The following is a 15,053-nucleotide window of genomic DNA, read 5'->3' as shown; positions in this document are numbered from 1 at the left end:
TGGACCCTAGTTTGTTTATTGATTGATTGATTGATTTTGAAATATTTTTATAGACTTCAGAGAGAAAGGCAGAGGGAGAGAAAGATAAAAATATCAGTGATGGGAGAGCATCATTGATCGGCTGCCTCCTGCACGCCCTCCACTGGGGATCAAGCCTGCAACCCGGGCATGTGCCCTGACTGGGAATCAAACCATGACCTCCTGGTTTGTAGGTTGGTGCTCAACCACTGAGCCACACCGGCCAGGCCTGGACCCTAGTTTAAAGGGATATTGTCCTGCATATCTCACCACCCCATCTTGTTTCTTGCAGCTGATGTAGAAGGCCAATCCTTAAGACACCGAGACAAGCGGCTTAGTTTAAATTTGGTGAGTTTGGCCCTTGAGTTCCCTTAAGCCCTTGAAGTCTTATGACACTCAGCGCTCTGACTCTCTGAGGACCATTCCAGTCTCCCCTTAAGACTTGAACTTGTTTAGAAACTGTTGGGCTTGGTGTTCTGTGAGGACACTGCCGGTTCTAATGACACCCACCTGACTCGGGGTAGCTACTAAAGGCATCACTTTTCTTTTTATTTCTTTAAATTTTTGTTTCATTTTCTTTAGAAAGGCTAATCATAGCCATTTGTCAATATTTTCAGCTTTAAGGAAACTAGTTTCAAAAACATCAAAATGTCAGTACACTTGAGTCACTGCTATTGAACAGTCTGAGCGGGCAGCAGATGCAGACTCTCTGAAGGCATCCCTTTGTACTGAAAGCATCTGCGTCCATTCACAACCGTCTGTCTTCCAGCATCAGATCTAGGAAAGCCATCACCCACCTCACACAATGAGTCCAGGAGCAGAGCTCGAATAAGCGGCTCGCCTGACTTTCCTAAGGAAGTTCCGAGTTATTCTTGGATCATTTGCAACCGAAACCCTGTGCGTAGGCCAGGGTAGGCGAGGCTGCCCACCGGTAGCAGTTTCCCTGACGGTTCTGTGGTTTCCAACCCTGTACCTGTTCTTTTGCAGCCGAGCAGGTTCTCCCCAATGTACCCCACAACATCAGCCAGTGCCGAGGATGGCTACGTGCCCATGGGCCCCCACGTCGCCACTGCTTGCCTCCGAACCCAGTGCAGCCCTGATGACTACATCCCCATGAGCTCAGGAAGCATCGCGAGCCCACTGCCCAAGCTACCTGCAGACCTGGAACCTCCTCCAGTGAATAGAGATCTCAAGCCTCAGAGGAAACGTGAGCCACGTGGCCGGGCCTGCTGTGTAGGAGAGGGGAGCAGCCATGGGGGCGGGGGTTTCCTTCCCGACCTTCTCTGGGAAGGAAACACTAGAGGAACCATCCTAGGGGACCGGGAAGTTTCAGGGTGAGGAGAAATGGCTGGAATTGCATGGGAAGGCCCGGGGAACCTTGCTGCCCCAGGTTATCATGATAAAAGGAGTCAGCGGATTTACAGGCCCTGTGACCCTGCAAATACAGCCTCCAAAGCCAAGTTCATTCCAGAGGCAAACGGCCCAGGCGTCTCTTATTTAAAACAGCACCTGAATGTCATCACAGTGCCCTCTTCCTCTAAGGTAGCCGAGAATGGCCTTTGACACTAATTTCTTTTAAAAAAAATGTATTTATTGATTTGAGAGAGGAAGGGAGAGGGAGAAGGAGAGAAACATCAATGGGCTACCTCCTATACGCCCTCTACTGGGGATCGAGTCTGCAATGCGGGCAATGTGCCCTGACTGGGAATCAAACTGGCAACCTTTCGGTGCATGGGGCGATTGATGCTCAACCGAGCCTCACCAGCCAGGGCTGACACTCATTTCTGAATGTCAGACCTGATTATATGCAACATCACTCAGTGCCCTGTGCATGAGTTGTGTCAATTGGCAGAAGACTTCGGCCATGAGCAGTCTGGCTCCGGTGTGCACAGAGCTCCCTAAAGCTTCTGCATTGCTCCCAGGCAGCCTCTCTGGGCTGCTGAGCAGCATAGCCAGGCAGGGAGACAGGGGAAGGGGGAAAGAGGAAAAGCAGGTCAAAGTCACTTTTCTGACTTCATTCCTGCCCACTGTCACCTGCCTAGTTAGGGCTATGTGATTCCCAGGAAATATTTGGTACCATGACGGATCTCAGACCCTCACATCTGACATCTGGTACATCCCCCCCCCCCCACTTTGCCCTTTGGGAAAACTACTCCTTCAGGCGGCCGTGCCCAAAGCTGGTAACTAAATCCCTTATTCATGTCTGGTCCCTTCCAGTCTCACCCATTCAATTTGAGTCAAATCACATTCACAGTGTGGATAGTGCTGTTCTGGGCACGGGGTGGGATGCAAAGATGAGGAAGCAAGGAGGGTTCTTTAGTCTGAGAGGAAAGAAGATATAAAAAACATCTGGAAGAAGAAGAAGAATTATGAAGTCTGTACTAAATAGGAGAACAGACCCTGTCTTACGAGGTTCAGAGGAAATAACCATTCATTCTGGTCAGAAACTATTTAGCAGGGACCTGTAGCTTTGAGGTAGATATTCTTTTGTTTGGTTAATTTTCTATAGCAATGCTGTCCAACAGAACTTTGTGTGGCTAGTACAACTGAGAAACTGAATTTAAAATTTTACTTATGTTTTAAAAAATATATTTTTATTGATTTCAGAGAGGAAGCGAGAGGGAGAGATAGAAACATCAGTGATGAGAGAGAATCATGGATCGGCTGCCTCCTGCACTCCCCACATTGGGGATCGAGCCCACAACCCGGGCATGTGCCTGACTGGGAATTGAATCGTGACCTCCTGGTTCATTGCTCAGTGCTCAATCACTGAGCAACACTGGGGGGCTAATTTTTAAGTTGATAATTTTGTATGGCCCACAAATGATGTTATGAATATCCAAATGGCCCTTGGCAAAAAAAAAAGGTTCCCCACTCCTGACTTAGAACCACACCTGACATAGTATAAATGAGTCCTTATTCAGTGTATATTGACTAAATGCATTGCCTCATTGTTACCTCCAGCTGGTCATGTGACCATTTGCTCAGTAGTTGTCCTCTCTCTATTCCCAGCGAGGCAGGAAAGAGTAGGACAGTGAAATTCACATTCATCATCGGTGCTGCTTCTTAGTAAATTTGCATTTGATGTGCTAGCTAAGTACAATGTCAGAGTTTATTATAGTCTTTAGATTCTGGCCTTGGAACTCCTGAGAACTTACCCTCGTGGATATTGTGTGTGTTATCTTGTAGCACGGCCACCTCCGCTAGATCTGAGAAACCTCTCTACCATCCGGGAACATGCCTCTTTAACCAGGACCCACACTGTGCCTTGGTAAGTCGCTGATTGCTCAAAGGGGCCTCACTCAGCACATACAAGCCAGAAGTGACTGTAGGTCACAAAGGAAGGAATATAACAGCATCTCAAGATACTGTCGGGAACCCGAGGAATCTCTCTCCATCTCTCACGTTTACTTCTCTCTTCACATTTGCTCGTTCCTCTTTCTTTGGAGAACTCTTCTTTGTTGCACAATCCTCATGGCCACAAATAGCTGCACTGTACATCCGGGCCTTATTTGCATGCTACAAGTCCAGTATCAGCAAAGATAAGCTCTTTTCTTTTTAAATATATGTTTATTGGTTTCAGAGAGGAAGAGAGAGGGAAAGAGAGAAACATCCATGATGAGAGAGAATCATGGATCGGTTGCCTCCTGCACGCCCCACATTGGGGATCAAGCCTGCCACCCGGGCATGTGCCCTGACCGGGAATCGAAATGTGACCTCCTGGTTCATAGGTCGACACTCAACCACTGAACCACACTTACCGGACTCCTGGTTATTTTGAATCGAAATAAGAGAGCCCCAAAGGAGTAGTGGGTTTTTTCCTAAATGATCTGATGCCTTGGTCTGTTTCTAGAAAGCTCATGAGCTGTGTCACGAGGAGGGCCTGGAAAAAAAGTAGCCTTTGAGAATTGGGAGTCATTTGCCCCAGAGTAGGACAGAAGCTGCTGGGCAGTCTCTACTGCTTTAAGAATTGCTTTGGCCGGAAGGAAGTTGTATCTGGAAGGGGAGGGCTGAAACCCCACAGGGGCCATGTCAGTTCCTGGCTGGCTTTCAGAGCAGCTGTAAGACATTGCTTTGACCTCATCTATATTTTTGTTCTTAGCAATCGGACCAGCTTTCTCTCTCCAGGAAGAAACGGTATTAATTCTGCAAGATTTTTTGCCAATTCTGTTTCCAGAGAAGAGGAAGAAAGCTACATCCAGATGGTAATCCTATATTTTTCATACTCTTCTTATTCTTCACTCCAATCTATATTCTTGTGAGTGCGTTAGAAAGAAAACACACACTTCAGAAAGCCCCATACAATCTTCATACAGTCACTTGGTTGTAATAGGTTGCAGTATTTTCTAGGCTGCGAACAAGTCGATTGGAAGGTGGCATTTTTCCCTGCGATATTCAGTTCCTTGTACCATTTTGAGGCCACCGTATTTCGAGAGCGCCCAGGGTTTAGCCATGTGTAATGGGAAAATGGCAATGTCGGTCATTCTTTTCACCAGGGTTGTGATATCCTGTTTGACCCCACTAGGTTGGTAGTTCCCTGGATATCCAGAATCTAAGCTGTGCAAACTCCCGCATTAGATGGTTGCCTCCACCTGACTGCCCCTCAACCTTCCAAAGGATGAATCACTTCGAGTCCCATTGAGCGTGGTTGCCCTGGGGTTTTGGATGTGTCTTACTCTCTGGAGACTCCTGTTATTGAGTCTTTCTGTAGACCTGAGTAGATAGAGAACTGACATGTCTTTTTTAAAATATATTTTATTTATTTGAGAGAAAGAGAGAAGGAGAGAGAGATAGAAATATCAATGATGAAAGAGAATCATCGATAGGCTGCCTCCTGCACTCCCTCCACTGGGGATCGAGTCCACAACCCAGGCATGTGCCCTGACCAGGAATTGAACCATGACCTCCTGGTTCATAGGTTGACGCTCAACCACTGAGCCACGCTGGCTGGGGCTGGAGGCCTGACATTTCTGTCCTTTGATGAACCATTTACAGTTCTAGTCCCAACCTCTCCCTCCTGCCCTCTCATATCCCTTCTATTCTCTTTAGCTTGGATTCTATTTAAGAGGATGGGTTTTGAAGAGAGGAAGGGGCTTTTAGCACCTCTGACAATTATCAGGCCCTTTACCCGGAACTGTGCCCATTTCACAATTTAAAAAGATTAACCGAAGAACATATGTGTATATGTGCAGCCCATAGACACAATAGTGTGGGGAAGGCCTGGGGTGGGGCGGGGCCTGGGTGGTGGGGGGAAGAGGTGGGAGGAAATAGGGGAACACCTGTAATACTGTCGACAATAAATTTTAAAAATAAAGTAAAATGTAGGAACTCTAGAAATAATTCTCTAGTGAGAATCTCTGAACTATGAAATTTTGAAAAGGGATCTTGGACAATGTTCAAGGCAATGTGACTTTATATACTTTTAAGAATATATATATTTTCCTTTCGGCCGGAACCGCCATCTTCCAGTAACTCGCCAAAATGACTAACACAAAGGGGAAGAGGAGAGGCACCCGCTATATGTTCTCTAGGCCTTTTAGGAAACATGGAGTTGTTCCTTTGGCCACATACATGCGAATCTACAAGAAAGGTGATATTGTGGACATCAAGGGAATGGGCACTGTTCAAAAAGGAATGCCCCACAAATGTTACCATGGCAAAACTGGAAGAGTCTACAATGTCACCCAGCATGCAGTGGGCATTATTGTGAACAAGCAAGTTAAGGGCAAGATTCTTGCTAAGAGAATTAATGTACGTATTGAGCATATTAAGCACTCTAAGAGCCGAGATAGCTTCCTGAAACGTGTGAAGGAAAATGATCAGAAAAAGAAGGAAGCCAAAGAGAAAGGTACCTGGGTTCAACTGAAGCGTCAGCCTGCTCCACCCAGAGAAGCACACTTTGTGAGAACCAATGGAAAGGAGCCTGAGCTGCTGGAACCCATTCCCTATGAATTCATGGCATGATAAGTGGGAAAAAATAAAAAAGACTTGTGTGCTGATAAAAAAAAAAAAAAGAATATATATATTTTATTGATCTCAGAGAGGAAGGGAGAGGGAGAGAGAGATAGAAACATCAATGATAAGAGAGGATCATTGATCGCCTGCCCCCTGCACGCCCCCTACTGGGGATGGAGCGCGCAACCCACGTATGTGCCCTGACCAGGAGTCAAACTGGGAATCGAACCGTGACCTCCTGGTTCATAGTTCAATGCTTAACCACTGAACTATGCTACAGCCAGGCGCTTTATATACTTTTGAGAAGACAGTTCTGCCCTCCTATACATGAGGATAATAGGCAGTTCAGAATCTGGAAACAGTAATCTCCAGTGAAGCAGTAATTAAAGGCTTTATTTTGCCTTTCTGTTTGATAAAAATTGCGCTGTAAGTGCACTTAACCGTATGCAGATGGAAAGTGACTCAGATACAAATGTGCTGTGATCTTCCCAATGTTTTTCACACTTAGTAATGGCCCTTGGGAAACTTGTAGAAGAAAACACTCTTATAAAGAAAGGATGCTGGACCAGCTGTGCTCTGTCTCCAGAGAACAGAAAAGGGAAGTGAATCTATAACAAAATAGAAGCAAGTGCATAGGCATTCCAGGCACTAGCAGTTCATTTCTGATCTTTGAGTTTGTGAGAAAGACCAGTGAGCCCCTGGTAACCTCTATTCTACTTTCTGTCTTTGTACATTTGCCTATTCTAGGTACCTCATATAAGTGGAATTGCACAATATTGTCCTTTAGTGTCTGCCTTCTTTCATTTAACGTATTTTCAAGACCCATCCCTACTGCAGCATGTATCAGAATTTCAGGTTTTAGGGCTAATAATCCATTATATGCACACACCACTTATTGTCTATCTATTCATCTGTTGGTAGACAATTGGGTTGTTTCTACCGGTTGGCTATTATGAATAACTAGAGGCCCAGTGCATGAAATTCTTGCACGGGTAGGGTCCCTAGGCCTGGCTGACAATCAGGGCCTGTTGGAGCCTTACTTCCTCGGCTGCCAGCTGGGCCTTCCTTTGTTCTGTGCCACCCCCTGGTTGTTAGCACACATCATAGCGAGTAATCGAACTCCCAAGGGGACACTTTGCATATTAGCCTTTTATATATATAGATGCTGCTGTGAACATTGGTGTACAAGCATCTGTTTGGATCTCGGCTTTCAATTCTTTCAGATATATACCTCGAGGTGGAATTGCTGAATCCCATGATAATTTATGCATAATTTTTGAGGAACCACCAAACCGTTTTCCAGTGGCCAAACCATTTTATATTCCCAATAGCTATGCAAAATGGTTGCAATTTCTCTGCATCCTCACCAACACTTGTTATTCCCTTTTTTTTTTAAATATATTTTATTGAGTTTTTACAGAGAGGAAGGGAGAGAGATAGAGAGTTAGAAACATCGATGAGAGGGAAACATTGACCAGCTGCCTCCTGCACACTCCCCACTGGGGATGTGCCCGCAACCCAGGTACATGCCCTTGACCGGAATCGAACCTGGGACCTTTCAGTCCGTAGGCCGACGCTCTATCCACTGAGCCAAACCGGTTTCGGCTATTCCCATTTTTTGTTTGTTGGTTTTGTATAATGGCCATCCTAATGTGTGTGATGTGTCTAATATGGGTTGCTTTGGCTAATGTTGTAATCTTAATAATTAAACCTTCCTACCCTCCAATCCATGAATATAGGTGTCTTTCCATTGATTTATGTGTGCTCAACTTTCATTCAGCAATATTTTGTAGTTTTCAGTGTATAAGTCTGTCCCATTGGCTAAATGTATTCCTAAATATTTTATTCTTTCTGATACTATTGTAAATTAAGTGCTTTTCTTAATTTCCTTTTCAGATTGCTCATTGTTAGTGTATAGAAATGCATTCAAATTTATGGTGTTGATCTTGTATCCTTGCTGAGTTTATTATTATTTTGAGTGGAATCTTTAGAGTTTTCTAGATATAAGACCATGTTATCAGCAAACAGGTTACTTTGCTTCTTCTTTCCCAGTTTGGATGCCTTTCATTTCTTTTTCTTGCCTAACTGCTTTCCAATACTTCGTTGGATAGAAATTTTCCTGCAGGTGCACGAATGGTCATGGCACCGTTGCTTATAACTGGAAGCAACTCAAATGTCATTGGTAGTGAAACAGTTAAATCATGCAATGGAATCATCTATCCCAAGGAAAATGAATGAAATAGGGCTATTGCATCGACATGGGTGAATGCGAAGTATGCAATATGAAACCAAAATGGAAGCCACCAAAAATACATTCCATATGGTTGTATTGATAGAAGTTCAAAACAGGCAAAACTACCAGTAAATAATATGTGATTTAAGGATAGTACTTAAACACTCATAAAACCATATTTAAAAAGAAAAGGAGTGGGAAACACCAAATTCAAGATAGTGCTTAACCTCTTGTGGGGAGAGAAGGAGGTGTAAATGGGAATAGGCGCTTCATGGCTATTGGTACTATTCCATTTGTGAAGCTGGTGGTAAGTCCGTGGGTGAGTGTTACATCCATGTTATCATTGTATCATATAAAGTATCTTTAAGTGCATTTGGGGTGACTTTACTAGAACTTTAGTAAGTGTGGTTGATCTTTTCGGGATTTAATCTCTAAGGTATCGTGGGCCCATCAGATCCATAAAACAAATTCTTCTTGGGGGAGATTCTGGCTGTTTTCTTTTTTAAAATTTATTTTTTTGTTGATTTCAGAGAGGCAGGGAGAGGGAGAGAGAAAGAAACATCAAGGATGAGAGAGAATCATTGATTGGCTGCCTCCTGCACGCCCCCTACTGGGAATCGAACCATGACCTCCTGGTTCATCAGTTGATGCTCAAACCACGTAGCCACACTGGCTGGGCCTGGCCAACTGTTTTCATGGTGAATAAAGGGATAGCATTATGTGAAGACTGGATTGGCTATATATTTTTTTTTATTTCAAATGCCTTCTATCACTCTAACATGCAGAATGAGCTGCACAGGGCTCATCAGACTAGTGTGTTATGATCTGATGGCAGCTGCTCAAGTGAGGACACAGCTCACCCTCCTTCCCTTGGGCAGCCCAGCCAGACATTGTTAACCTGAGTCTGTGATGTTGGTTCCTAGGAGGAACACCGAACAGGCAACTCCCTGAGCGGTGGTTCTGTGATGTGGACAAAGAAATTCAGCCTGGATTACTTAGCCCTGGACTTCAATTCAGCATCACCAGCTCCTGTACAGCAGGTAGGAAGGACTTTATGTCTGAGAATTCCCAGATTTCATTTCTGTTTAGATTTTTCTGATAATTCAAACATGCGTGTTCTCTTTCAAAAGTTTTAAGCATACAGATATGTACAGTGAAGAATATTAAAACCAACCCTGATTCTGCATCCCAGAAATCCTGCTGTATTTCCTCGAGGTTATGTTCTTTGGATGTATAGGCAGACGCAGACCTGTATATGTGTGTGTGTGTGTGTGTGTGTTTGCGTGCGTGCGTGTATGTGTGTGTATTGATTTCAGAGAGGAAGGGAGAGGGGGATAGAAACATCAATGATGAGAGAGAATCATTGATTGGCTGCCTCTTGCATGTCCCCTACTGAGGATCGAGCCCACAACCCAGGCATGTGACCCTTCAGTCTGCAGGCTGATGCTCTATCCACTGAGCCAAACCAGCTAGTGCTAGGCAGACCTGGTGTTATTGTACTTCACTTTATTGTGCTCCACAGATGTTGTGTTTTAGGCAAGGCCTTTCACCAGCAAAAAGATTACAACCCACTTTATGGCGATACTTTCTTGCAGTGTTTTGAAACTGAACCTGCAATATCTTCAAGGTCGGCCTGTATACATACACATGTTTGTAGTATAGGTACTCTTTAAAACTTGGACCATAAAGCTTATGGAAAAAAAATTCTCTGGCAGAGATGAGGGTGAGGTAGAGGGCACTTCAGTCATTGGAAAGGTCTGCTTAGAAAAGGAGTCATGGTCTAGTGTGGCTAGGCTGGGAATTGGTGACAGGAGGTCTCAGTTGGAATTGGAATTCCTTTTACTGAGGGACTCCAAGGCCAGGTTGGACAGTTTCAACTCTTTTGGGTAGTATTCTAGTCTGTAATATTGGGATCAGAAAAAATAACACATGCATTGATGCCTGTGGTGAGGATTAAATGAATAAGTACATATAAGCGACACTAGCCATTAACTAGTGTTGCCTATGAATTAGTGTTGCCCGTGTAACTAGTGTGAACCATGGAATGAACGAATGGTAAGCAGTGGACAGCAACTGAATATTTTCAATCAAGGGGTGGTCATAATCTAAACTGTGCTTAACAGTGTATTGTTTGATGAGAAAAGCAACCTGCCAAATAGGATATACAGTATGATTTGTGTGTGTGTGTGTGTGTGTGTGTGTGTGTGTGTGTGTGTAGGGGAAAAAAAAGCCTGTAAGACTTTCCTTTCCTTTTGCGGGATGAATTCCCATTTCTCCTTTACCTCTAATTTCATTCCAAAAACCTGAACTGATATTCCAGAAAAGCTGGTCATAAAGGTGAGACCAATAAGTAAAAAAGATGCATTAGTCAGTTTTGGTAGGCTATTCAGTCAAGACAAACATCCCCCAAATCTCAGTGTCTTGCAAAAGAAAAGGCTTTTTCAGTTGTTGCTAATGGGACAATCCACTACTGGTATTCTGGGTTGTCTTCAATCCAGGGCCCAGGCAGAAGGAGCAACTCCAGCTGAGGCAAGCTGATCTCCTGGCAGGGGAAAAGGAGAGACTGCAGAATCACAGGATGCCTCTTTTCCCTAGCAGGGGTGGGGAACCTTTTTTCCTCCAAGGGCCATTTGGATATTTATAACACCATTCTTGGGCCATACAAAATTATCACCTTGAAAATTATAGCCTGCTATATTTGGTCAAACATTTAATTAACTCACCCCTAATGCCTTGGCAGGGCCCGACCAAATGATTTCTTGGGCCTTATATGGCTCACGGGCCAGACATTCCCCACCCCTGCTCTACAGGATCGGCACGTGTCACTTGCACTCACATTATATTAGTCAAAGCAAGTCAAATGGCTAGAGCAGTGGTCGGCAAACTCATTAGTCAACAGAGCCAAATATCAACAGTACAACGATTGAAATTTCTTTTGAGAGCCAAATTTTTTAAACTTAAACTCTATAGGTAGGTACATTGTTATTAGCTTAATTAGGGTACTCCTAAGGCTTAGGAAGAGCCACACTCAAGGGGCCAAAGAGCCGCAGTTTGCCGACCACAGGGCTAGAGCAAAGTTGAAGGGAGCAGAAGTGAAGAGCTATTCATATGCATACACAAGATATAATAATGCTTCTGTAGAGAATGACCCAGAAAGAGGGGCAGCAAATACAGTGGGGCCTTGACTTACGAGTTTAATTCGTTCCGAGACCGAGCTCGTTAAAGAGCTTGTTAACTCAAATTACTCTATCAACTCAATGCAAAAAATCGGCCAAGAGACAGCTGATATCTCAAAAAACTCATTAGTCGGGACACTCGTAAGTCAAGGCCCCACTGTACTTAACACTGTAATATTCTGTGGAAGGACTGACCTTTTCCTGAATGTTTAATGGAATGGAATGAAAACCTTTTTGTTCTCCTCCTTCAGAAACTTCTCCTTTCAGAAGAGCAAAGAGTAGACTATGTCCAGGTGGATGAGCAGAAGACACAAGCTCTCCAGAACACGAAGCAGGAGTGGACGGACGAGAGGCAGTCCAAAGTGTAAGCGCTGTGGGCTTGGACCTGTGTGACACAGGGAAGCGTGGGGCTGGGCTTTGAGTGTTTTCACTACAATCACACCGATGTTCAACACAGGTCAAGATGCAGAGAGAACGTGTAATGTCCGTGGGCTTGGCAAGAACCCTTGGGAGAGAGGATCTGTGTACATTTGACGGGGAGAAGAAGAAAGCAGCGTCCTTCCAGAGGGGGCTGTGATGGAGTCCAGCCCCTACACCCACCACCACCTGCCGCAGAAGTTTCCTCCTCTGGCCACACCGGCCCATGCCCAGAGCCTCAGGGGTGCTAAGAGCTGGCTCCACAGTCACAAGAGGTGCGGAGATGGAGGATTGCACGACCATGGACTGGGATGGAGAAAACTTCATTCACTCAACAGGGTAGGAACAATAAAAACAAGACTCAAGAGACTATTTTCCGAGAGTTTCGTGACAAATCTCTCCAATGGAGGATTTGGAGTGCAGATCGAAGCCAGTATTCCTAACTGACAGGAAGATATCATTTGACTCCAATGCCTCTCTCCCATGCTTCCACTGAAATGATACATTTTCCCAGCAGAGAAGCCCCTGGAGGCCATCTTGTCCTAGCTCCCGAGGACACGGCTGAAGAGATCAAGCCAGCAATGGTGGGAGAATCTGCACTCCTTACTCCATAGACTCCAGCAGATAGATCATTGTTATTCCCCAAAGAAAGACAATTTAAATGATGAGGCAAGGATTCCTGGGCTCTGTGGTGGCCATATCAGATGACACCAGTGGCTCTGAGGACGTCATGGTTTAAGCAGCTACCTGTGGCCGGGTATTTCGTTGCTGTTGACCTGTTTCCGGCATGTTTTCACGTGCACCATCGCCTCTTCCCCCTAAAAGTGCCCGGAAGCTCAGGTTGGCGGAAATTGTTGCTCCCACTTGAAGAAAAGCAAACTGAGGACCAGAGAAGGGTGCACTTTGCCCATGATCACTCATGGAGCCGAGACACCGAGTCGGGTTTAAATAGAGCTGGCCAGGCTGCCCATTGCAGGTTCCTTCTACCATCTCACACTGACTCTCTGAAATCAATATATATAGAAGATTTATATATATATAAATCAATATATGTATATATTGATTTCAGAGAGGAAAGAAGAGGGGGGAGAGAGATACAGAAGCATTAATGATGAGAGAGAATCATTGATAGGCTGCCTCCTGAATGCCCCCCACTGGGGATCGAGCCTGCAACCTGGGCATGTGCCCTTGACCAGAATGGAACCTGGGACCCTTCAGTCTTCAGGCCGACACTCTATCCACTGAGCCAAACCAGCGAGGGCGACTGAGGATTTTGATGGAATTGATCAGTTTGGTCAAACTTGAGACAAGTGGGAAGCATGCACAGGACTTGAGATGAGTCATCATCTCCTCTCCCTTTCATAGGCTTTTGAGCAGGTGCTTTTATACTTGAAAGGTATGTGTGTCCAGCCAGGGTTTCAAATGGGGAACTCTAAAATAAGCAGTAATTACCATGAGAAATACCTCCTGACTTTGACCAGTGCAAAATCCGTTCTTGGATTGCATGGTCCCCTTGCCATGTGTTTCCCGGAAGCTGGCTGACTCTGGTGGAAGAATTTTTGCCACCTTGGGAAGGCACAAATTGTCCCTGGCTACCTTATGCTTTTCCGTGATAGAGTTATGATTAGGAAAAAAAACACAAACAAAAACAATGAGCTGCACGCTCACATTTCCTGGCTCGTTTTCCCCTCTGCTTTGTGGGGTACCGAGGTCCAGGGCATTCAGACGAAGGTCACACTCGGGCATGGGGCTTGACTTAATGCCCCTTCCTCATCCTTCCGAGCACCTGTGGCCAGAAGACAGATCGGAACAACTGGGAATGAAGCAGTTTCTGCAACATTTTCACTGACAATGTGTCCTCTGTATGAGGGATAGATCTAATAGGCAGGCAGGGCTATGACAGGGTTACGCAGGGCAGCTGTAGGCTTTGCTGCGTGGTTTCGGGGTTTCAGAATGCCCTGCCGGTAAGTAAATGCCAAAGTCTTGTGTGTTTTTTTAGATTATAAAGGAAGTAATTTTGATGTTAAAAGCAGCAGGATCTGGTAACATCATTTTCTTCCTGGAGCAAGGTGGGGAGAAGTGCCGAGTTCTCTCTCTCTCTCTTTTTTTAAATTTTGGTATTGATTTTAGAGAGGAAGGGAGAGGGAGAGAGAGATAGGAACATCAATGATGAAAATCATCCATTTGCTGCCTCCTGCACACTCCACACTGGGAATCAAGCCTGCAACCTGGGCATGTGCCCTGACTGGGAATGGAACCATGGTCTCCTGGTTCATAGGTCAGCACTCAACCACTGAGCCACACCACCTGGGCCTGCCGCGTTCGTTAACTGAGTTGAGTCCTTAGCCCAGAAAGAGCAACAACAGGGCTCCTCTCACCCTGTGGCCAGCTCATCACACAGGGAGGCTGAGGCCTGTAAAGAGCCGCCTCCTTCTCTGTGACTTGCAAAGAGGCACAGAGCTTCAGGCAAGAATCCAGGCCTGCTGATTGCCAGTTCCCATAGACCAGGGGTGGGGAACGTCTGGCCTGCGGGCCATATAAGGCCCACCAAATCATTTGGTCTGGCCCTGCCAAGGCATTAGGGCTGAGTTAAACATTTAACCAATATAGCAGGCTAATTTTTATATTTTTGATTTCAGAACGGACTTGAGAGGGAGAGAGAAATAGAAACATCAGTGATGTGAGAGCATCATTGATCGGCTGCCTCCTGCACGCCCCCCTACTGGGGAATTGAGCCCACAACCCGGGCATGTGCCCTGACCAGGAATCAAACTGTGACCTCTGAGATTTTTTTTTCCCCACAGAAATCATCCCAGATTCCATTCCAAGTCAAGTGCACACGGCACGCCTGTACACTGTGCAGGGTGCTCCTTCTAGAAGACTTGGGAATCAACGGAACGGGATAGTGCAGCAATTAATCCCACACTGTTTCCCGCAGTTCCTTGTTTGTTTGTTTCCTTCCATCTTGTTTTGTTAGGAAATTCCTCCGGATCAGGAGTTGTGAAGTGTCTCAAGCCTACAAGTCCCTAAGAACTTGGGGAGATAAGTTTTTCTTGAGGAGGGACGAGCCCTGAGGCCCAGCACACAGCCCGCTACAAAGGCATGGAGTGAGACTGTGGGAGTCAGTCTGTGGAGCTAGGATCGACCAAATCGACACCCTTAGGTCTGACTTGAGACTGAAGACTCCCCACAGGCCTGGTTTCTCTTCTCAAGGCCCCCTCAGTCCCCATTCATACCATCTTTGTACCCACAAT

The 15,053-nt window shown here is 45.4% G+C and overlaps 2 protein-coding genes across 2 annotated transcripts in view; both read left to right on the top strand.

The window, feature by feature from the left end:
- GAB3 (GRB2 associated binding protein 3) overlaps nucleotides 1–11,750 on the top strand; it is a gene marked incomplete at its 3' end in the record, with an annotated part of 76,406 nt that extends 64,656 nt beyond the window's left edge. The window contains exons 5-10 of the mRNA XM_081081840.1: nucleotides 311–366; nucleotides 1,006–1,225; nucleotides 3,208–3,289; nucleotides 4,121–4,223; nucleotides 9,130–9,246; nucleotides 11,634–11,750. Of these exons, the coding sequence (XP_080937966.1) occupies nucleotides 311–366; nucleotides 1,006–1,225; nucleotides 3,208–3,289; nucleotides 4,121–4,223; nucleotides 9,130–9,246; nucleotides 11,634–11,750 (695 nt within the window). The remainder of the gene's footprint in view (nucleotides 1–310; nucleotides 367–1,005; nucleotides 1,226–3,207; nucleotides 3,290–4,120; nucleotides 4,224–9,129; nucleotides 9,247–11,633) is intronic.
- Nucleotides 5,450–6,035, top strand: LOC308512041 (large ribosomal subunit protein eL21). Its single transcript, XM_081081841.1, has one exon. The coding sequence runs from the start codon at nucleotides 5,500–5,502 to the stop codon at nucleotides 5,980–5,982; it is 483 nt and encodes a 160-aa protein (XP_080937967.1). The 5' UTR covers nucleotides 5,450–5,499; the 3' UTR covers nucleotides 5,983–6,035.
- Nucleotides 11,751–15,053: the final 3,303 nt, after the last annotated feature.

The sequence above is a fragment of the Myotis nattereri genome (genome assembly GCF_964212035.1).
Source record: "Myotis nattereri genome assembly, chromosome: X".
NCBI lineage: Eukaryota > Metazoa > Chordata > Mammalia > Chiroptera > Vespertilionidae > Myotis > Myotis nattereri.
Note: the sequence above shows the minus strand (reverse complement) of the source record. Positions and strands in the feature narration are given on the sequence as shown.